General features: G+C 36.2%; 1 protein-coding gene across 5 annotated transcripts in view; it reads right to left on the bottom strand.

Annotated features, from left to right (window-relative positions):
* The window catches only part of SIK2 (salt inducible kinase 2), a 123,618-nt gene extending 99,889 nt beyond the window's left edge, over positions 1-23,729 (bottom strand). For 3 of the 5 annotated variants that reach the window (XR_015552725.1, XR_015552724.1, XM_004427345.3), the window contains exons 1-3: positions 23,502-23,729; positions 11,815-11,931; positions 9,368-9,431 (exon numbers count right to left, since the gene is read on the bottom strand). Coding sequence is in view for 3 of the 5 variants with exons in the window: in XM_004427345.3 (XP_004427402.1) it covers positions 9,368-9,431; positions 11,815-11,931; positions 23,502-23,636 (316 nt within the window). In the remaining 2 variants the exon portion in view is untranslated. Of the gene's footprint in view, positions 1-9,367; positions 9,432-11,814; positions 11,932-18,250; positions 18,414-23,501 lie in introns of all 5 variants that reach the window. The other 2 variants (XM_087433682.1, XM_087433683.1) reach the window with 2 other exon arrangements.
* Between the last annotated feature and the right edge of the window lie 1,430 nt (positions 23,730-25,159).

The following is a 25,159-nucleotide window of genomic DNA, read 5'->3' as shown; positions in this document are numbered from 1 at the left end:
TATACATTTTCTTTTGTGAAATATCTGGTTCCGGTCTTTTGCCCATAGTTAAATTGGGTAGTCTATCTTTTTATGTTGAATTTAAGTTGTCTTTTGAGTGTCATTTGCTTCCATATCTTCAACTGTCAACAGTTCATATCAAACTAAAAGTCCTGATGTTATCTCCAACGCACATTTAAAATCTAATTTGTAATTTTTTAGTCAGGAACAAGGCCTCTTCATTGCTGTCAACCACACCACAAATATTCTTCCATCACGTTTGCTTTAAATCCTAACTCTCGATGTTTTCCTCTTGACAGTCAATAAGAACTCTTGGGAGGTGGTAGAGTGTAACTAGTAATGTACAGGCTCTGGGACTGCATGGTTCAAATTCGGACTCTGCCACTTATTTGCTGTGTCCCATTGGACAAATACCGAATCTTTCAGTGCCTGTCTTATAAGGTTTCTGTGATTTTAAATAAATAAATCATGTAATGTACTTTAAATAGTATCCAACAAAAACGGAGTGCTCAATAAATATTATTTATTGTTTTTAGAATAGAAATGCCTTTTGCTTAAAATCTTCTCATGATTCCGACGACTAACATCTTAATCTAGGCATTCAGCCTCTTACTTTTAGACAAAATAGCCTTCTAAATGGTCACTTTCCTCCTCCTCTAATTCAGACTACACACTTCTGCTGGATTTATCTGCCTAAAAAAAGTCCTCATACACATCATCATCTTTTGGCTCATCATCACCTTTTGGCTCTCAGATGCCTACTCTAACAAATAACCCTAACCCTGCATCCAAACACTCAAGGTCTCCCACAACTGGACGTTACACACCTCTCTACCACCTGCCTCTTACATATAGAAGTTGCGAAAAAATTCAAAAGGTATTCAAGTGATTGAATAAAATAGAAAAAGCCAGCAGCAGCAATATAAGCACATTACTTAGGGAAATGGAGGTAAATCTAAACTAATCAGCTAAAAGAAGTGAAAGTGGTTGTCTCTGACGAAGGAAACAGGGGTGGGAAGGATGGGAAACCAATGTTTTTGTAACAAATCTTACAGACTTGGTTGACTTCTTACACTAGTACATATTTAACTTTTGTAAAAATAAAAACTTGGAAGATACAAAGACACAGACCAAGAGAGAGAGACAGACAGAAAGAAGGAGAAAAAGAAAGAGAAAAAGGAAGAAATTAGATTATTAACTGAAGCGGACAGCATAATACGCAATTTGGTTGTCTATACCTAAGGATCATCTGTAGACCTATATAAGGAATAGTTGGGCACATCCACTTACTGAGTGGAGCTACCCTACTTGTAGATTGAAAAGTTTGGATTTTATCCAATAATCAATAGGAAGGTAAGTGAAGGTTACTGAACACAGTAGTAATATAATAAAAATAATATTTGAGGAAGACTAAATAGGAATTATATCTGAAATGTACTTGACTGGAAAAGAAATAGGAGGTGGTAAAACATGAGGTCTTTACTAATTGAGACATGAGCTGATGAAAGCCTAGATCAGGGTGATGACTATGGAAACAGAAGGATTTAATTTCGAGTCATTTTTCAAGAACACAGGGTATGATTTGCTGGCCAACTCAATATGAAACTAAGGGAATGAAAAAAATAAAAAGGAATACAATGCCCTCCAGCACAGAGTAGGCACTAAATGAATACTTGTAAGATAAAGAGTAATTCCAAAGTTACAAACATAAAAAATAAATCTTAATATATAGTTCTTAATACATAGTTCAATACTGTTTATGTGGTTCTTTTTCATTTCAGTTTCCAGCTGACTTAAAACATTTTTGGCTCAGAATTCACTTAAAATCGTATACATGTTTTTCATTACTTGATTAATGTTCCATGGACTGGACATAATGTTCCATTAACGTTCCATCTTCTCACTTCTATTTCACTATCCTCATGGGCTCCTCAGTGTCAGAAACTGGCTGGCTACCAGACTGTTCTTTGCCTGCACCTACCTGAATCTATAGTTTACTCTATCTTATCTTCCATATTTAACCTATATATTTTACATTAAATATAAACTTTATACATTAAAAAAATCCCAAAATTATGCTTCAATTTATATAAAACCACGTGATCCAAACTTTTATCATCAAAGGTCTTAGCAAGAAAGAGCAATTTAGAATATTCCATTTTCACAGAAATGACATCTAACATGTAATAGCCATTTCTAGTTTACTCATAAAACTATAGCCTGAAGCTTTAAAAATATTCCAATGGGTAAAGACTTAAAAATCTTTCCCTTGAACCCACTGCCCTTCTCAACTACTTCCCCATTTCTTTTCTCCCTTTTTGCAACAGAAATCCTTGTAAGAGTTGTCTATTCTGCTCTCTCCATGTTTCTCCTCTCATTTTCTCTTAAAATCCCTTAATCTAGCTTTTGGCCCACTTGCTCCACCAAAACTGCTATTACCAACTGCCAAATACAACGGTCAACTGTCATTCTTCATCTTTCTTGATCTATCAGCAGCATTTGACACAGATGTTCATTCCCTCCTCCTGAGAATACTTTCTTCATTTGTTTCCAGGACACTGCATTCTCTTGGTTTTTTTCTCTGTCTCGTTTGCTGGTTCCTCCTCTTTTCCCAACCTTTTAATATTTGAGTGCCTTGGGGATCAGACATTGGTCTCTTCTCTCATCACACTCACTACTTAGGTGGTCTCCATCTGTCAAGAAATCCTACTGATTCCACTTTCAAAACATATCGTGAGTCTGACCACTTAACACTATGTACACTGCTACTACCCTGGTCTGAGCCATCATTGTCTCCACTTGGACTATTGCAACAGCCTCCTACCTGGTCTCCCTGTTTCTACTCTTGCTCACTACAATCTCTTCTCAATACAGCAGCCAGAGTGATGCTTTTAAAATGTTAAATTAGATACAATCACTTCTTTGTTCAAACCCCTTTAATGATTACCTAATTTTATTCAAGGTAAGAGCCACAGTCCTTACAATGGCCTACAAAGCCCCCAAATCTACCCCACTCCTGCCTCCCATTTACCGTTCTGACCTCATCTCCTACTGTTCTGCCTCCTTGCTCACTCTCCCTCTTCCGTCTTGCTTGCTTCTCTCCCGCCACACTGGCCTCCCTGCTAGTCCTTGAATACACCAAGCACACTGCTGCTTCAGGGCCTTTGCATTTACTCCTCTCTCTCCCTGGATCACCCTCTTTCTGCCCTATCTATAGGACTGTGCTTTCCAGTCTTTGCTCAAATGTCATTGAAGCCTTCCCTGACCACTCTATTTAATACTGCAATCAACTCCCCCACTCCCCATGTCCCCTTTCTTGCTTCATTATTTCCATAGCACGTATCATCATCTAATATACTATATAATTTACTTATTTTGTCTCTTGTCTGTCTCTCCACACTATAATGTAAGGTTCATGAGAACAGGGATTTTGGTCTGTTTTCTTCTTTGTTGTATTCTTACCACAAAGAACAGTGTATGACACATAGTCGGTTTCAATAAAGATTTCTGGAAAAGACTTAATGAATGAATGAATGAGTGAATATAAGAAAGAATAGGAAAGAAAGAAGGAGAAAGAAAAAGAACAAAAAGAAAGAAGAAAGGAAAAGAAAGGGAAGGAAAGGAAAGGAAGAAACTTGCCCAAAGCAATGCATCAATTCATATGGTGCAGCCAGCATTGTAAACCAGATCTGCTTGGCTTCAGAGCCCATACCATTCTATTACAGCATCAGTTAAGAAGCTTCTAGTTGAAGCGAATATCTTAAGAATTTAACCAAGCTCAATAAGCAGTAGCATACAAGAGAAAAAAAATAAGTAAAAGAGGCAAGCCAACTATCTTTCTTGAAATACAATTAGAAAATTATTCAATCAGAACAATTTATTTAGAATTCAAATGTAAATAGTACATTTTTCAAAACTACAGAAGTGTATATAACTCTCTCTTTTTAAAATAACTAAAATTAAAGATAATTTTGAGACAGAGACTTCTGCTTTCGACCAAAAGGGACCAGATTTACCCTCCTGCGTGAAACAACCCACCCCCAACAAACAAAATAACAGATGAAAATATATGAGATATTGTTTATAAGACAGTGAACATCAGGCAAAGAAGGAAAGTGATCCCTGAGAAACAGGAAATAAATTAGGTGAGACCTACGAATACCTTCAACTAATGCCTTGAGAGTGTCTAGGCTACAACGTAGGGAGGGGAAACCCAGGCAGAGCCCAGCAAAGTCCTTGAGTTGAGGAGACAGAGCTGAGAGTCTAGGGAGAACAAGGCAAACAGAGGCCAGAAAACAGACTACCAGAGAAGAGAGAGCTACACACAGAGAAAACTCCACAGATCTGCAGAGGATCCCCCTGGGGCATTCAGGAGAATACTGATTGGCACACATGTGAGAAAACTACCTGAGGCCAGAGAAAGAACTGTCTGACAGGATTAGAGAGAACAGTGCCTGGTACCAGAAATAGTGCCTGTTCCTACTGGCCAGGCTAAAAAAATGCCCAGAATTCATGGGGCATTTGGGTAGAAAACTCAAAAGTGGGAAATAATTAGACCTAGACTGAGCACTGCTCTAATCATAAAAGAAAGACCCAAATAAATCAAACTGTTTCCAAGTAACTTAACTGTGTCCCAGAACAAAGCTCACAAGTTATAGAAACACAAAAATATGTGGCAACCAATAAGGTAAAATTGACAATGTCTGGCATCCAGTTAAAGACTACCAGACATGTAAAGAAGCAGGAAAATATAACCAAAACTGAGGAAAAAGACCAACCATTCAAAACTGATGCACAACTGCTAGAGATGTCAGAATTATGAGACATGGACATTAAAAGTTACTTAAAAAACAAAAAGGCTTTAGTCAAGTTTACAGAGCTAAAAACTATAATGTCTGAGATGAAAAATATATTGGATGAGTTTAATTACAGATTAGACACTGCAGAAGAAAAGATTAGTGAACCTGAAGCCATAGAAATAGCAACTATCCAAAATGAAATACATAAAGAGGAATCTTTTTTTTTTGGTGAGGAAGATTAGCCTTGAGCTAACATCTGTTGCCAATCGTCCTCTTTGTGCTGAAGAAGATTGGCCCTGAGCTAACATCTGCCCATCTTCCTCTATTTTATATGTGGGATGCCTGCCACAATATGGCTTGATAGGGAGTGCACAGCTCCATGCCCGGGATCCAAACCTGAGAACCCTGGGCTGCTGAAGCAGAGCACGCGAATCCAAGCACTATGCCACTGGGCCGGCCCCAAGAGGAATCTTTTTAAAATGGAAAAGAGCACCAGCGAGCTGTGGGACAATTTCAAACAGCATAATATATGTGTAATTGGAGTCTCTGAGGAAGAGAAGAGAGGGATGGGCCAGAAAAATTAGTTAAGAAAATAATGGCTGAAAATTTTCTGAATCTGATGGAAACTGTACACTCACAGATCCAAAAAGCTCAATGAAGACCAAACATAAAAATCATAAAGAAAACCACACAAAGGTACATCATAATGAAATTGTTGAAAGCAGTGATAAACAGAAAATGTTAAAAGTAGCCAGAGAAAAAAGATACATTACATGCAGAGGACTAAAGAATAAGATGACTGTAGATTTCTTGTCAGAAATAATGCAAATGATGGAAGTCCTAGCCAGAGCAATCAGGCAAGAGAAAGAAATAAAAGGGATCCAAATTGGAAAGGAAGAAGTGAACCTGTCACTATTTGCAGATGACATGATTTTATATATAGAAAACCCTAAAGAATCCACCAGAAAACTTTTAGAAGTAATAAATGAATATGGTAAAGTTGCAGGATTCAAAATCAACATACAAAAATCAGTTGTATTTCTATACACTAACAACGAAGTAGCAGAAAGAGAAATTAAGAATACCATCCCATTTACAACTGCAACAAAAAGAATAAAATACCTAGGAATAAACTTAACCAAAGAGGTGAAAGATCTGTACACTGAAAACTATAAAACATTGCTGAAAGAAATTGAAGAAGACACAAAGAAATGGAAAGATATTCCGTGCTCTTGGATTGGAAGAATTAACATAGTTAAGATGTCCATACTTCCTAAAGCCATCTATAGATTCAATGCAATCCCCATCAAAGTTCCAACAACATTTTTCACAGAAATAGAACAAAGAATCCTAAAATTTATTTGGAACAACAAAAGACCCCGAATAAGTAAAGGAATCCTGAGAAAAAAGAACAAAGCTGGAGGTATCACACTCTCTGATTTCAAAATATACTACAAAACTATAGTAACCAAAACAGCATGGTACTGGCACAAAAACAGACACACAGATCAATGGAATAGAATCGAAAGCCCAGAAATAAACCCACACATCTATGGACAGCTAATCTTTGACAAAGAAGCCAAGAACATACAATGGAGAAAATAAAGTCTCTTCAACAAATGGTGTTGGGAAAACTGGACAGCCACATGCAAAAAAATGAAAGTAGACCCTTACCTTACACCATACACAAAGATTAACTCCAAATGGATTAAAGACTTGAATGTAAGACCTGAAACTATGAAACTTCTAGAAGAAAACATAGGCAGTATGCTCTTTGACATCAGTCTTAGCAACATATTTTCAAGCACCATGTCTGGCCGGGCAAGAGAAACAATAGAAAAACTAAACAAACGGGACTACATCAAACTAAAAAGCTTCTGCACAGCAAAGGAAACCATCAACAAAACGAAAAGACAACCTAACAATTGGGAGAAGATATTTGCAAACCATACATCTGACAAGGGCTTAATCTCCAAAATATACAAAGAACTCATGCATCTCAACAACAAAAAAACTACCAACCCAATTAAAAAATGGGCAAAAGACCTGAACAGACATTTCTCCAAAGAAGATATACAGATGGCCAACAGGCACATGAAAAGATGTTCAAAATCACTAACTATCAGGGAAATGCAAATCAAAACTACAATGAGATATCACCTCACACCTGTCAGAATGGCTCTAATTAACAAGACAGGAAACAACATGTGTTGGAGAGGATGTGCAGAGAAGGGAACTCTCATATACTGCTGGTGGGAGTGCAAACTGGTACAGCCACTATGGAAAACAGTATGGAGATTCCTCAAAAAATCAAGGATAGAACTACCATATGATCCAGCTATTCCACTGTTGGGTATTTATCCAAAGAACTTGAATACATCAGTGCATAAAGATACATGCACCCGTGTGTTCATTGCAGCGTTATTCACAATAGCCAAGACTTGGAAGCAACCTAAGTGCCCATCAAGGGACGAATGGATAAAGAAGCTGTGGTATATATACACAATGGAATACTACTCAGCCATAAGAAACGATGAAATCCAGCCATTTGTGACAACATGGATGGACATTGAGGGTATTATGCAAAGTGAAATAAGTCAGAGAGAGAAGGTCAAATACCGCATGATTTCCTTCATTAAGTAGTAGATAATAACAACAATAAACAAACACATAGAGACAGAGATTGGATTGGTGGTTATCAGAGGGGAAAGGGGGAGGGAGGAGGGCGAAAGGGATAATTCGGCACATGTGTGTGGTGATGGGTTGTAATTAGTATTTGGGTGGTGAACATGATGTAATCTATGCAGAAATAGAAGTATAATGATGTACACCTGAAATTTATACAATGTTATAAACCAATGATACTGCAATGAACAAAAAATTAAAAAAAAAAAAAAAAGAAATAATGCAAATGAGAAGACAGTGGATCAACATCTTTAAAGTTCTGAAACAAAAAGTCAGCCTAGACTTATATACCCAGTACAAAGATCTTTCAAAAACAGACAAAAGAAAGATTATTTTGGACATACAAAAGCTGAAAAATTTCATCACCAACAGACCTGCACTCCAAGAAATGCTAAAGAAAATCCTTCAAGCAGGAAAAAAATGACACCAGACAAAAATATGTATCTACACAAAGAATGAAGATGAAAACACGCATCTACTTATAGGGATGCGGCAATGGTAAATCCACTGGTAAACATATAAGATTTTTTAAAAAAAACTGCAATTTCTTTAAAACATAATTAACTACTTAAACAAAAATAACGACACTATATTTTATGTTTTATAAAATAGGTATAAGTGAAATGTACGACAAGAACATAAAGGCCAGGAAAGGCAAAATAGAAGTATATTATCATAAGGTTCTTATACTATATGTGAAGTGGTGACTATTCCTTGAAGGTAGACTGTAAGTTCAAGACCTGTATATGAATGGTCATAACAATTCATGTTTAATAGCCAAAAACTGAAACCAACCCAAATGTCTATCAACACATGAATGAATAAGCAAACTGGGGAATATTCATAAAATAGGATACTGCTTACAATTAAAAGAAATGATATATTGATACATGCAACAAAATGGATGAATTCTTAAGATAATTATACTGAGAGAAAGAAGCCAGACAAAAAAGATTACATGCTGTATGATTATGGAAAATTCTAGAAGACACAAACTAGTCTATAGTGACAGAAACAGGTAAGTAATTGCCTGGTGGTGAGCTGAGGCAAGAGAAAGGGACCCAAAGAAACTTTTGGGAGTGATGGATATCTTGATTGTGGTGATGGTTTTTCTCACACATGTGTGTGTGTGAAAACATTAAATTATACATATTAAATATGTGCAATATATTATATGTGAATTATCTCTCAATAAAGCTGGTGAAAAAACCATTTTGGACTTAAATTTAGGTTAAAAACCAAAAATATTTAAACTACCTACAGTGTTCTGGCTCCACACAGTAAAAATAAAATAGATGAAAGCTAGAACTAATATTTATAACTTTTTAAGGCTTAGAATGGATCATAGAAACTAATTAATCAAATACTTTCTTATCAAAGATAAAGGAACCAAGTCCTAGAGAGGTTTAGTGACTTGCAGAGGTCCTACGGCTACAGTTAATAGCTTACTAAACCATCAGATATACAGTGGCAGGGATTGTGTTATTTAGGTCACCACTGTATCCCCCAGACCTAGTACCATGCCTGGGACATAGTAGGAGCTCAAGAAATATTTGTTGACTGACCTGTCCCCTGGAAAGAAAGGTTAAAAGGAAACAAGATCTCCCTCGCCATATAACTGCAAGTTTTTCCCTATCTTTGATTCTCTAATCTCTTTAACATAGATGAGAGAATTAAGTATAGCTTTAATATCATAAATGTAAGAGAATAAATTAAATTTCATATTTTTAGCTTACTGGATATTTTATTATATTCTAATGCTTATAAATTTCTAATTCACGTTACCAACTCTTAAACAAGCAGAAGAATTAACAGAAAATACTCCATTCATGAAGATTAATGACATTTTCAAATTAAAAAAAATTTTAAAGAAAAGTGCTTACCAAAAATTTCTCCATTTTTCGCATATTCTGTCACAAGGTACAACATATTTTTGGTTTCCATTACCTATGGATAAATAATTCCATATTAGTCTGACAGGAAACGACTGCAATTTACCACAACATTCTATGGAGTTACCTAAATTAAAACTAATAAAAGTATCAAAGTTATCAACAATTCAGAAGCTGGCAAAGTTTACAAGATTGACAATATCCTCTTGCTAACACTTTGATGAAAAATCTAGATCCTTGCTCATCCAAGTGCGGCCCATAGACCAGCAGCAGAACCAGCACTGCCCAGGGGTGTTAGAAATGCAGAATCTCAGGCCCCATCCCAGACCTAGTGACACAGAATTTACATTTTAACAAAATCCCCAGGTGACTGTTATGCTCAATTTTGAGAAATGCTAATAGAGCTAATAGGAGTTTTGAAGATCGACTTTTTACCACCTTCTCACTGACTTTTCTAGCCCTGTTATATGGTGGACTCTGAGTAAGAAAAGAATAATAAACCAGAGCTCAGTTTATCTGGCTGGGAGCCTAGCTAATCTGGCACAGTGTGATATTCCTCCTACTATACTTTAATATTGCTACAAAGTACTGTTATTTTAAAACATTGTTCAAAAGCTTTTTCATAACTCCACTGCTATACACTTTTGTTTAAATTAGTTTTTCTAGGTTCAGAAAGGAAGCATGTCATCGTCACAAACGTGATTTTTCAAACTATACTGAACTGAAAGGAAATGAATTTATAGATTCAACATGAGTGAATTTTAGAGTGCTTCTCTGTAACACTCTTTATCTTTTTACCTTCCCGCATATGCTAATAATGTAAATTTAACTGCTACCTACTGAAAGGCTGAAAACTAATTTTGCTCTAACATATAGGTTTAGGACTATTCCCTATCAGGCCAGAAAACTAAGAGCTACTTACAATTTGGGTCTAAACAAGTCAAACAGGAAATCAATTTAACTGATTTAATTCAAATAAAGATAGAATTATCATGTGAACTACGGTAGTTTTAACCTCAGGTTGGCTTATGGTTCATTAGAGACTTCTAAGGATATGATTAGTTTTTTCATAAGTATCCTCTTTAGGAATGTAAAAAAAAAAAATAAAATAAAGCTTAAAGGGAGAAATATTCTGATATAAATTTGACATAAGAGGCCCTCTGCAGTGTTAGAACTTTAGAAATTGTTTTGAGTGGCACACCATAGTCTCTCATTCTTAGCTAATGGTAATGCTAATGGTCTCCAATGGTCTCCACACCTTTTTAACTGCAAACCTCTATCAATAAAAAAGTTGTTTAGCCAAATATATATATGAATGTACATATGCATATACATGTGTGTGCGTATATATATACATACACATGCATGTACATGTATTTATGAATATATACATACAGAGACACAAATTACATACTTGTGCCACTGTATAAATATATGCTGTACGTTATAAAATGCACACAAGAAGATAAATATAAAAAAATAAACATAATTAGAAGTTCTAGTATTTTTCTTTTTATACCCCAAGGGACACTTGTGCTAACCCATTTGAGTGCATACAGTGGTGTGTTAGCACTAGCTCTTTGAGGAAAAACAAGGCCTTGACTTGTAAACCAATTTCTGTGGTATAAATATGCCAACCATCACTGATTTTGAGCTACTAACATGATGTTAATCAGACTATAAAACTTTTGAAAATTGAACGATCAGCTCTCACAAGCCAGTACAGGCTGAGTCTAGCATACCATTGGGTGTACATACCATACTTTGGAGATCAAAGTCATAGGCTAGCACACTGTAACATTTTATTTTAAAAATAGTTTTCCAATACAGAAATTCTACATATTAATGAGTAGAAATGTAAAAAAAAATGTTATCATTCTTAAACATGAATTACTCTTCAAAAATCTGAGAAATATCTTCCTTTTAAAAACATGGCTTACACTTGAAATGGGTGCAGTTTATTTTACAAAAATATCTTAATAAAGTTGATTTTTAAAAAAATGACTCATTTACTTTATCTGATAAAATAACCCAAACAAAGTATAAGATTTGGCTCTAGCTATTTCAGAGTATGCCACTAAGTAATATACTATTTTAGTCTTTGTATTTCATAAAACACAAACAGTATACTTTTTAGATAAGCAAAACTGCCGTATCCTCATTAATGGTACCATCATCAAACCCAGCAGGTTTAAGCAGAGTATCATAAATGCACAACTACAAACTTTTTAAATAAATAACTTACAATCTGAGAGACAACTTAAAATTAAGCTACTAGTAGTTTTTGATTTCCTAATTTTTTATTTAAATATAGAAAAATGGATGTACTCAGCTTAATAAAAGCATATAATTATCTAACTAACACAAAAGAGAAAAATGATATGCAAAATAGAGAACTGAATATGAGAAGCATGGGGAGGTGTAAGGCTAAGTCATACCTGATAAAGTTTGATTATGTGAGGGTGGTCTAACATTTTCATTATTTGTACTTCTCGGTAGATTTTCTCAAGGTTCACTGCATCCAGCTGAGATTTATCTATAATTTTTATTGCCACCTGTATCCCAGATACAAATAAATAAAATTAGTATACAATGGTTAATATTTTCCCATTAAGCATCTTTTTAATAAATGACATCTGAAACTTTGCCTGTAGTTTCCTATGACAATGATGATAACTAGTTTAAATTCAATGCTCATTCATTCATTCATTCATTCAACAAATATTTCTTCAACATCTACCAGGTGTAAGGCACTGTGGTAGATCTTGTTTGGGAGCGTCTTCAGTGTGCTAGGAAGAATAACCCTGCAAAGTCACTTTAATAAAACATATTTCTCGTTCAGTACAACTGTAATGCCTTTTTACTCCACTTATAAACTGAAGAAATAAAATGTCAGCAGTTTCAACTAGTTAGTTTCAAGTTATCATCCCACTGCAAGTATCTACAAACAAATGATCAGCCAAGTAGAAGACAGTTTCTACTGTACTGAAATACAATTTTTCTAGACAAGCGATAGTTACAAAGACTATAGACATTATCTTTCTGAAAAATCTATGAAAATCACATGAAGAAATACCAATTAGATTAAATTTTGTTTTAAAAATCAAAGTGCAAAAACTCAAATGTTACTAATTACACTAAATTTTGACTTCCTTAAAGGAATTTGACTGCAAAAATGTGTTCTCTTCCTGTCATAACTAGATAGGAACCCAAACCACTCCAAGGGTAATAATTTGAAGGAACTGCATTTGAAGGTGAATAACTAGGTAGTCATCAATCAAAAATCAAGTACTTTTTTTCACACAACTAAAAAGAACTAATTTTTTAAAATTAGTAGATATTTGGTTAGGAAATAAGCCATTCCGATTTGAATAAAATTTTCAGATAATTGGGAACCACTGAAACTTCATTATAATAAGTTCTGAAGAAACTCTAAAATGTACTTCACATTCTACCCAAAAGTATTCTGAACATAAATATCTTATGCTGCTGTTTTGGAGTAATTTTTAATATCAATTGTCGTACGTGTTATAATAGTTCAATACTCCCAAAAGGTATCCAAGAAAATAGGACTCCGTTTGTCAATTCACTCAATTCCCTCAGACTCCGGTTTATACAATTAGTTTTTTCTTCTTCTTTCCTTACGGCTGCTCTGTCCTTTCCTGTTACCTCTTAAAGCTCTACTGTAAGGTTTATTTCTTACCTTTCTCTATTTCTCATTTGCTGTCTACAGCTTGTTTCCTGGTTTGAATTAACTGCAACTCACAGAAGAACTCAAGCTTCCCAGGGGCAATCAGATTATTAAATATAATGCGTAAAATTAAATTTATTGTCTAAGATGAAAGAGGGTAGGCTCCTTCTCTAGGCAGTAAAGTGTGTAGGTTTTGTGACAGCTATTTTCATTATGTTTGGTGGTATTTTTTTTATTTCCATAATCAAAATATTCTAGAAAGTAAAAGGTGCTAAACTTTGCTAGATAAGTAGACTAATTAATATTGTGCTTGCTATTAGAGACATTATTGTACCACCTGAAATCTAAATACATTTAAAGCATCCTCCTTCCCCAACTAGGAGTATGATAGAATACAGTATTATCAGTTACTTTAGATAATTCTGGGTAAAAGCTGCCAGATACAACGACAAGAGTATATTTTAATTTCCTCAATATTCCTTAGGAAGGTAACAGAGTTCCACAGACATGCATATTTTGAAGAAAATGTCTTGCACTACAATTTCTGGAGTGTGTCTAGATACCAGTACCCCCTCCCCAACAAAAAGCTTTTATAAAGAAATGGGTCACAACCATCTAATAAATAGAAAAAGCATTGTAGAGAAAGAAATCACCATTTAAAAAATCTCAGCATGATTACTGTCATTAAGAAAAATTTTTACTATATATAATATCTTAAGTATTTATTTAACATAAAGAAAAAGTTCAGATATTAAACATAATTAAAGTAAGGTATTACCAAGAGATATCTCCTCTTTGATATTCTTTTGGAACCTTGGCCTCAAACAATGAAAAAGTGAAAATTATATAAATTATATAATTAAATTTAATAATAATGTTATAAACCTCATTATTTAACTTTTCTAGGCCAAAAAGTCTCACATGACAAAATATAATTCTCTCCTCAACTTTATCTTAGGTCATAGAATATACGTATGTGGACTACAGGTCTATATATTTATATCTTTACAGTTACCCCTTGTTTGTAAGGCTGCTAGAAGAGGATTATGAAAAAGTAAAGCACTAAAGAAAAAGTAGAGCATGCGTTAGCATACTCCTTACAATAGTTAGGGCGAGTCTAATTGCTGTAGCAAGTAGACTCCAAAATGTATAATGATTCAAACACAAGAGAAGTTTGTTTCTTGCTCACGTTGCAGAACTGGATGGGTGAAGAAGCTACCAGGTGGCCCTCCTCCATGCAGGCATATGAAGTTCAAGAAGGCTTTACTACCTCTAACAGGTGGCTTCCATGGTTACCCTGAAGGTTGTCTCCATTCTAGCCAGACAGGAGAAAAAGGCTGGGAGGAACCCTCATGAGAGGTTTTTATGGGCCAGGCCTGGAATTGGCACACATTACTTCTGTTCACTCCATTAGTTAGAACTCAGTCACATGACCATACCTAAATGCAAGGGAGCCAAGAAACAGTCCAGTGGTAGGTCCCGGAAGAAGAGGAAACAGTGGATTTTTGGTGATTAGCTAGCAGTCTCTGCCATACTCTTCCAGGTAATTTCTTAACAACGGGACTCTTTACCAAGTACTTCCCAGAAATATAATAATGATGATGATGATGACTTTCACAACTGCACAGCACTTTTTAATTTAACAAGATATTTTAACATATTTTATCTCATTTATTTCTCAACTTTGTGAAGTAAATGAACAAGTAGTACATCCATGAGTGGATGAAACTGAGGTTCAAAAGATGTTACATAATTTACAAAGGTGCTAAAGCGCAAGTGAATTAACGGGAAAAAAACCACAGGCCATCTAACTCCAAGTTCAATCTTTTCACTTTCAAAGAGCCTATTATTCACACATTTACTGAGCACCTGTTGTGTGCCCGGAATTATGCCCAGGATGCAAAAATGAACAAGATGTGACTCCTATCCTCAAGGAACTTAATACGCCTGTGAGAACAAAGAGAACATATTTTGGAAAACAAATTTTATCAACAAAAAATCTGCATTTGGGGATTTCCTCAATGGTGTATGAAAGGCCCAACTTACAAAAGCGTTGTGTTCCAATTACGAACTTAGATTTATGGAAACTTACTCTCTGCATCCCTTCTCTACTAAGTTCTGAACGTGGTACTAAGGACAAAATCTGCACGGTCAAACAAAGTCAAGCAAGAGACTCTGTAAATTGAAGGATCCCTTTTTGTTCTTGTTCATCTAAATTATTCAGCTCTCTAATTGTTAATTATGCAGGCAATGTATTAAAGAAAAACCTTCAGTGAATTTATATGGAGATAGAAAAATTAATATTCCTTCTCCTAAGGGACAAAAGGAAGATTTCCTATATGACTTTGGAGGGCATATTAGGTAAACAAGATTACTATCAAACTAAATCCCATGTAAAGTAGCAACACTGAATATTCAACCTCAGAAATAGGAAAATGTGAATTAAAAAAACACTGATTATTCAACCTCAGAAATGGGAAAATGTGAATTAAGAACAATAAAATACCTAATGTAATGTTATATGTCAATTATATCTCAAAAAATACCATTTTCACTTATTATATTTACAAAGATCAAAAAGTAACCACCCTTGTGAGCTAAGGTTCAATGAGATGGCCAGTTTTATACGCTGCTAGTAGGAATATAATAAAATAGGTTATAACTTTTCTGGAAGGTCATTTGGCAATCTTTATCAAGAACCTTAAAAAGCATCCATCCCGGGCCGGCCCCGTGGCTTAGCGGTTAAGTGCGTGCGCTCCGATGCTGGCGGCCAGGGTTCGGATCCCGGGTGCGCACTGAGGCACTGCTTCTCCGGCCACTCTGAGGCCGCGTCCCACATACAGCAACTAGAAAGATGTGCAGCTATGACATACAACTATCTACTGGAGCTTTGGGGGGAAAAAATAAATAAAATAAAATTATTAAAAAAAAAAAAAAAAAAGCATCCATCCCATTTAACCTAAGAATTCTACTTCTGACAAAGTATTTGAAGGAAATAATCTGAAATGATGATAAAGATTTATGTGCAAACATATTCAAGAGTATTATTCATAATATAAAAAATAGAAACAATAATTGGGAAATAATTATATGAATTATGGTAAGTTTAATGACTTATGCAGCTATTAAAATAGTTCCTTTTAATAATATGGAGAAATGCTTAGAATAAAATATTAAATAAAAAATCAGGATATCAGTGCAGTCTCAACACAAGGTATGTATAGAAATAGATCAGGAAATCTAGATACAAATATGATGAAAATGTTATCAGTGGGTGAAAAATATCATGGATTATTTTCTTTTCTTGCTTTATATTTTTCTGTGCAGTTTTCCTTCAATAAGCATGAATTACTTTTCCAATAAGAAAAAAGAAAAATGAAATGGAGTTATTATATTTATCATATATGCTAACTTCTCCATCTGTGAAATTAGTCATTTTTGTTTTCTTATTTTCTAAATTCTCTATAAAATGGCTATATTATTTTATAAGATTTAAATATTAAGAAGACTATATACATAGAAATGTTTCCAACAATGTTAAGTAAAAAAAAAATACATATAAAAGTAACAACTATGCAAAATACAAATTTGCAAGGAAGACAAGGGATTAAATTCAAGAGCAAAAATGAGATAGTGTAAGCTCTTGGATAAAAGAATTTTTTTCATTTTTCAAAACGTAATTTAATGGCAATGTTACCCTGTCTTTTTGATAATTTTAGAAAAAATTATTTCACTTCTCATAAAAGAGATATTAATCTCATGCACTTAAAGAAACCACACATAGAAAAGTGGCTTTGGGGGACTTGGTAAGGAGGTTACACAGTAAGAGTTATTCTTCTAATAACAAATCAGAAGGGATTAATTTATGTTTGCTGTTTCAGCTAATACACGCTTCAGTGCTACTTTCTACTAACACACTAATTCTACACTGTCCTTCTAAAGTACCAAGTAGCATTATCCTTACCAAACAATCAGATCTTTGAAATTAAAAATAAATGCACTTTTCAAGCTTATACATCAAATCACGGGTGGAATCAGAACATACTAGCCTACCATTTGATTGAAAAGTGAATGTGATTGGTCTACATCATAAGGTTTCTGAAAGCAGTAAGAGTCAGTAGTAAAAGTGACATGGACTTTTCTGGTTACCCTTTAAGAATTAATAAATTTGACCTTTTTTCCAATTTAAAATTGACTTTTAAAATAAAAAATTCATATAATAAAACAATCCTCAATAAGATTTGATTTGACTTTTATAATGGTGGAGAAGGAAAACAGATTGGAGGAAAGGTGAATGTCCCTACACTTTGAGATCCATAAAAATTGAACTGAGAATTTTTAAGACTGCAAAAGAAGTGATTAAAAATAATCTCCTATCTTAAAAATTATTTAAACAAATCAACAAAAAAGACAACTCAATTAAAAAATGGGCCAAAGAACAAAAAAGCAATTCACAAAAGAAATGTAAATAATCATCTTATAAAACTGTATAATCAAAGAAATGCAAATTCAAATAAAAATATTATTTTAACTTATCAAACTGGGAAAAACTTAAAAAATAATATTCCTCATAAGAATGCATTCTTCCTAATGAAAATTAATAGGTATTCCTTTTCTGGAGGGTAATTTCACATCGAATGCCATAGATACGGATGTAAGGACATAGTCCTTGACCGAAGAATTCCACTGCAATGAGATTACCGTGAGGATGCACAAAGATGTATATGCAGGAATGCCCCCTGAAACATTATTTTAGAAAACGAAACAGCAAGAGAGAGAGAAATAATCTAAATGTTCAATAATAGGAAATTGATTAAATAAAATACAAACAGTCATATGCAAGGATACTATTTAACCATGCTCTACGTAGTTTTTTAAAAACATGGGGAAATGTTAATAACATTAAGTAAAAAACAGATTATATGTATACATATAAATAAAATATATGTGAATAACTGAGAGGATATGAACCAAATATTAACAGTGGTTATCTCTTGGTCTGGATGGTGGAATTAAGGATGTTTATTTTCTTCTTTGAGCTTTTCAACAATGTCTAAAATCAACACACATACCTTTTGTAATTGGGAGAAAAACACATAAATACTATGTTTATTTTAAAGAAGAACTTAAAACAAATTTTAGCATCATTTTTCAGTTTAATTCATCCAAGATTCATCTCTTACCCTGTTTAAAGTATTTTTAAATGTTTTTTAAAAGGAAGAGTTTCTGATGAAATTCCCAAATGTAATTGTCTTTGATTCTTCTAATAATCTCAAACTGGATATATGGGCTGTTTCTCTTTGAAGAGTGGGAAAGCATTCTCCACAAATGTTCTGTATAAAGAAACTTTTACATAAATAATTTATTTCAAAAATATGAAGGTGGAAGGTAGAAGAGGTACGAGGTACACTGAAGAAGAAAGAAAGATATCTGAATGAATTTCTGGAATCCATTTGGCTCCAAGGAAATGAATCTGCCATTAGCAGTGGGCCATAAATCAAATGTCATCCTGTGAATCCAAGAATCAAGACCAGTTTCAGTTATTTCCAAAGAAACGTTTTCTTCATTGCCTGATACTGAGATAGAATTTCCCAGCGGCACTAAAACCAGAATGCATTAAACTCTGTTACAAAGTTAAAAATTTCTACAGAACATAAAAATTTACACAACTCTTATTTTGCATGTTTGTCTCCCCTACCTCCCCCCAAAAGAACAGATCATTTTGAACAATATTTAGCAAAATAATTTGCCAAACATTACTTGTTTGGGGTGCCAAGAAACTAGAGAACAATTTCTAATAAAGCATATATAGTCCATGACAAATATAATTTTTATTTCAACACACAATTAAAGATCATACAGAGGCCTAGACACAAATATTAGTGATTAAGTTATTTGGTAACAAGTCCTTCTGTTGCACATAGTACAGCTGCTTCTTGCAATCTGGAATATTTCACAGCACAAGATTAATAACAAGACAATTCAGAAGAGTCTTGAAATTTTAAAGCAAAATACAAAATTCCAACGTATTTAAAAGGTAAGTTCTCTTCTTCAAGAAACATTGTAGTAATCAAGGCATAATATCCCTTCTCTTGTTTCTACTCTTGCTCTAAAAATGCAATTTTGATACTTTAACTATATGGAAAGCTTTAAAAATACTTACATTTTAAGGTAATAGTTTAAGAATTATGCCTAAACACAAAAGCCCCAAAATGCATACAGAAAGATTTTAGGTGAACAAAAGCAGTTTTTAGAATGTCCTTTTATCAGTTTTGCATTCCAGGTTCTCTTAAGGATAAGTAAGTAGTCCAACACCTACATGCCATTTTAATAAGGTTATTTTCAGAACCTCTGTGAAATATCTTTAGGATATCACGGACCACACATTTATATGCTCTTTAGCTAAGCAATATAAGAGGTATGGTATTGAGGAAAACTCAATTATCTGTCACAGAAAAGGTCTGAAAATAACTAATGATGGTTATGTCTGGGTGGAGATATTATGGGTAATTCTTTTCATTTATCTATACTTTTTAATTTTTCAATAATAAACAAGATAGATTAGATAATAAAAATACATAATTCTTTAATGTAAAAATAATACCTTCTTACTTGGTAATTTCCCTTCTAGGAATTTAACCCCCAATTCCTCCTCCCTAAAAAATTAAAAATGCAGACATAAGAGTTATATACACAAAAATCACTCAGCGCAAATTATTTACTATACATGAAAACTGGAAACTATATAATGTTCAAAAATCAGGAAGTCATTAAGTAAAACAGGATTCACCTGCAAGGTAGAACACTACGCTGCTATTAAAAATGTCTCATAAAGTTATATATAATAAACAAAATGCTTAGGCTATAATGATAAGTGGGGGAAAAGGATACAATTTATATAAGTGTATTTACCATGTGATCTCATCTATGAAAAAAAATGCATTTAAAAAAAAGACTAGAGGGAAATATGCCATAATGTTAAGAATGATTTATTCCCACTGGTGGAGGAATTACACAGGCACTTTTTTGTGCACTATACTCTTCTTTATGTTTTCTACAGTAAGACTTTCTTTCTTTAATAGTCAGAAAACAAAAAAAGTTTAAGGGCACAAGTGACTTTCTGGAATTTTATTTAACAGACAAAAAACAATGAGAACCAGCCATACAATTAGCTAGAAGGAAAAACTTCCTTGCTAGTACAGTATTAATAAAACACTACTCAAGGACACTCACAGCATAGCAAACTAGCAACCACTATTGCCTAAACAGTTTAACAGTCTAAATGCTATTATTCTTTTCCCATTATGCTAACTTTATAAAATTAGCTACTCTAATTCATAAACCACAAACCAATACTACAAAGCTTTTATGAAGTATTATATTAGGAAGCTGGATTCTATCACCACCTGCCTTCCCTTTTGTGTGCAAAATTTACATAGAGATCTAACATGAGAACACTGCTTCAGATGATGATGCAATTGTATTTCTCAAACAATGTTAAGCTATTTGATAGATTAGACCAAAATGAAGATCTCTTTTGTCTACTGGTTTTTTTTTTCCCTAAAAGGCAAACTGTCTTGGATCTCCCAAGCTCTGTAGAAAATACACCATTTTTGAGTGATATAAAACAAGAGACGGAGAAGAGCCAATTAAAAATAAAAGGGTCCAATTGTTCATCACACGGATGTTTAAACTAAGCCCTAAAATTTCCCTCAGGTTCAAACCTAGGAAAAAAGACCTCTAAGTTTTAAAACACACAAACTTACATTGATGTTAAAGCATAGGATATTGAAGAAACCTTTATAAACAGTAAGTATAATCACGATATTTTGCTGATATTGTTCTTTATACCATATTAATTGTTCTCACTGTAATTAGTACTGTAGTATGTTCAGCACTAAGAATCTAAAATAATGTTAAATAAAACTTTAAAGTTTCCACTAGTCAGATGACTTGTGGTATTTGAGGCAGTTGTTATATTTATTAAAGACACAAATATTTATCCAGTGAATGAATGAAGATAACAAATACTGCTTAAAAAAACCCTTACTAACAACAAATAGTATACTTTAAGAAACAATTGTATCTGTGCCAGTAGCTAAGCAATTCTTAATGCAAATTACCATAAAAGTGCACAAAGCAACTTGACAAAACTTGAGATCCACAGGAACTTTTCTCTTCATTGATTACCTTGCTATGTCCCTTAACCCTGTCAAGTTTAATATCTTCAATCACACCAAATTACTACAAACACTCACACTTACCCATCTTAAAGTCACACTATTTCTTTTTATATGTTAAGGACACCTTCCTTAGAAAAGCACAAGGGGGATGGGTTCTGTGGACTAGAAATTTAGCTTTTAACTTAAATCATTTTACACATATATACTACACACACAATTCAAGATCAGATTGATCTTTCGTGATCTGACTTATGCCTTCAATTACAAAAGCATTGATCTCACCCTATCTGATAGCCAAACCATGATACTGCTCCACAGTGCCCCCTAGCTCCACCAGATTTATCAGTTTAAAAGGGACACCATCTGAACTGTCAACCTCAAGAGAAAGACAGTCACATCAGCTCCACTTAAGCAGTTCTTAAATAGATACAGTATTACCTAAATTTGACCTAATAAATAACAGCTGACAATTAAATCTTGTGACTAATAAGACTAATAATAATAAGAGTTGATGAGAAAAAACATTATGAACTGATGGGTTTGGAATTCAACCACATAACATAGTTCAAAAGTTCTGCAGAAGCTCTGTAATGTGCAATCTGTTTGATTTTCAGACAGTCATTAAGCAAAGACTCATATAAAAATACACACTGAAAATGCCTTCTCTTCATGTAATTTAAGGGGAAATGGCATGGCATTAGACCATGGTTCTTTAGAGGAATGGAACCAATTTCTTTTTTCATTTTTAAAAATACCGGGATCAGATTAGGTAATCTCACTATAGTCACATTATTTATCATTACAAACTTAATCTAAATTGCTACCACTGGTAAATTTGTGAGAGGAAAACTTATGACCTTCGCACTGAGGCTAAAAAAATAAATTAGATTTGGGCTGTTTCAGGATCAGTAGGGGAGGGCAAAAAGGGAAGATGACAAAATGACATATACTCCTTCTTTTAGAAAGGATCTCCTTCACATTAAGCAAAACTTCTAAGAAAAAAAGCTACAAAAATCATTCAAGTTTTGAAATGCCCTTCACCTTACACGGCCATTCTGGAAAAAAAGTCCTACGTTATTCCATATTCAAACTGTAGTACATTCACATTAATAACGGCAAAAACTGAAAAGGATGAAAACTGAAGGCAAAAAAAAAAAAAACTGAAAAAGGATTAAACTCCAGAACAACTACAATAAGGCAGAGTAGAGTATGTCAAAAACACAAGGTTTTATTCTAAAGAATGGTTTTGTTTCTACCGTTTTTCTAAAGTATTTAATTTGCACGTCTTAAAATAGAGACCCTGAGGAGAGCAGCTTGAAGCAATGGAAGGAAGGGGGGCGGGTTAGGTAAGAACAGAGAGACTTGTGAGAAAATATCTGCGGTGCATTAGAATATGCAATGGATGGGGGGGATGCTGGATTCACCGTCAGAAAGCAGCTGAAGCCTTTATGAGTAAGAGAGGCAGAATCTGATGTGGCTTAAGGAACGCGTATTCACAGCCAGAATGCACACCTGGTAAAGGAACAACCTAGGATAAGAAAGGCTAACCCACCAACTGTGCAAATGCAGAGATGACCATTTTAACCAGTTCCATTGTCTGGAGTATTAGATGGAAATGCCTCAGGCACGAGATCAAGCTAGCCTGACACCAAATCAGAGACACTGTCGGGCAAAAGGAGAGAGAGAAGATGGACAGTGACCGCCCGGGCATTCCCGGCCACGGGGGCCCCTTCTTCGGGGGACCTGGGAGGGGCGCCAGGGTCCCGGGGGCCGCGCGATGCCCCGTCCCGGGAGTCCGAGTGCAGGCGGTCCCCTTCTCGGGGCTGGCGGCGTCTCTCATCGCGCAGCCCAGGAGCACCGAGACTTCCCCTCCCACCCCACCCCCAGCCGAAAGCAGGGAAGACGCGGAACTTGGGCTCCGGAGCGGAGGCCACAGACCAGGTCACGGCCCGGGTGGGAGGCTCTGGGCGAAATTCCGTGTGGCCACCGGGGGTGGCGTAGGGAAGGCAAAGCCCCGGCTGGCCGGGTTTCCAATCAAACGACACTCGAGCCGGGTGACCCGGCCCCGAGCCCTTCGGCGCTCGCCGACCCCCTGCACCTCCTGGGTCCTCACAGTCCCGGGCCCTCGCGCCTCAGCTAGTAACCCGGCCTCTCGGATCTCCCCAGGCCCCCGCTGCAGCCGCCCCTCTCGGTAAACAGCTCCTCTCCCGAACCCTCGCCTCGGACGCTCCCGCCGAGCCCCGGGCCGCACCTCCGTCTTGGTGATCCGGTGCCGCCCCAGCTTCACCACGGCGAAGTTGCCCTTGCCCAGCGTGCCCTCGATGTCGTAGAACCCCACCCGGACCGGCCCGCGCTGCAAGTGCCTCGGGCCATCCGCCATGACCATGCTGGGCCCCGCTGCTAGACACGGCGGACTGGAGCGCGGGCGGGCGGGCAGCGCGGCTCGGGCGACGGCCACTGGGCTCGCTCCTCCGCTCGCTGCCTCCTGCTCCGCAGGGCCCAGCCAGGCGCGCGCCGCCGCTGACGTGCGCCGACGTCAGGGGGCCGGGGCAGGGGGGCGGGGGCGGGGCCGGGGCAGGGGGGCGGGGGCGGGACCGGGCCTCGATTGGTCACCATGGCGACCGGAGCAGCGCCGACGTCGGCGGCAGGAGGGCGGGAAGACGGGCGGGGCCTGGACGGCGCGTTCCTTCGGGCTCCGGCGCCCTCCGCTCTCCCCGCCGCCTCGCTGCTGCCAGGGGCGGGGTCGCCGCCCGGCCCGCCCAGTTCCTCGGCCACCCAGACGAAGGGCAAGAGCGAGCCCTGGTGGGCGGAGCGGAGGCGTGCAGCGACCTGGACCCGGCCTGCGGTCCCCCTCGCGTGCCTTGGCATTCTCCGCCCAGCCGGGGACCTTCCCGCCAAAACCTCTCACCTGTGACTACAGTGTGTCCTGAATTTGTCACGGGCAAAGAACTGGCTGAGCAATGCATTGCTCACAGGCTCCTTTCTTTGTATCCTTTTCTCATCGATTTCTATATAAATCCCTCCACATTTTGATGTCTCTGAAGAGTCATCCTGACAGCAGCACGGTCGCTTATAGACTCACAGAATGTCAGCGTTGAAGAGACCCTAGAGATCACTTAATCCAGGAATTTGGAGCCTCAAATGGCCTTCGGAGCCTCGAATCCACTAAAATGTATGCGAATTTTTGCTTGAGATTGTCTCTGGGCAGATGGGACTGTAGCTTTTATTAGATTCCCAAATGTGTTGGTGACCCCGAAAAGGTTAAGAAATACTTGTCTAATCCGATTTCTTTTCAGATGAGGAATCAAGCCCCAGTGAGGGAATTGCCTAGGTCACAACAGGGAGTGGTAGAGTTAGGATTGCAAATCACCACACCACTCTTCCTTGTGGTGATTCAGTGAAACGGGGTACAGCGTTATTTCGATATTTTGAAGTATATTATGTGCCTTCAGATCTTGGTTTCTAAATGCTAGTCTCCACTAAAAGGAACCAGACCGTTTGGTGAAATGGCTGATTCCAGGGCAGAGAGAGGGAAAGTATAAAATGTCCTTGAAAGATCTTGTGCCAGAAAGCAAGATTTTCAAAGAATGATGAGGACATGACAAAAGGAAACAGGAGCCTCCACTTACCAAATGTGGGACAATTTTAGCATCATGAAAGAATAATGATAGAAATGGATTATAACACAATGAATTTTAAAAAACAATCTATGAGTGCATACTTATTCTTAAAATGTCAAATAAATAAATATAAAGGGGGGAGAAATGACAATTCTTCTTGACAGTGGAATGCCAACTAATACACATAGAAGAAATGATGAAATTAGGAAATCACCATTTTGCAGCCATTATAGTAATAATTGATTCAGATAGAATTCTCAATAGATGTTAAAACAATTCAGTGAAAGTT

This window comes from Ceratotherium simum, chromosome 7 (genome assembly GCF_057802395.1).
Source record: "Ceratotherium simum simum isolate JZ-2026a chromosome 7, ASM5780239v1, whole genome shotgun sequence".
Classification (NCBI taxonomy): Eukaryota; Metazoa; Chordata; class Mammalia; order Perissodactyla; family Rhinocerotidae; genus Ceratotherium; species Ceratotherium simum.
This window is presented reverse-complemented; position numbering and strand designations above follow the sequence as displayed.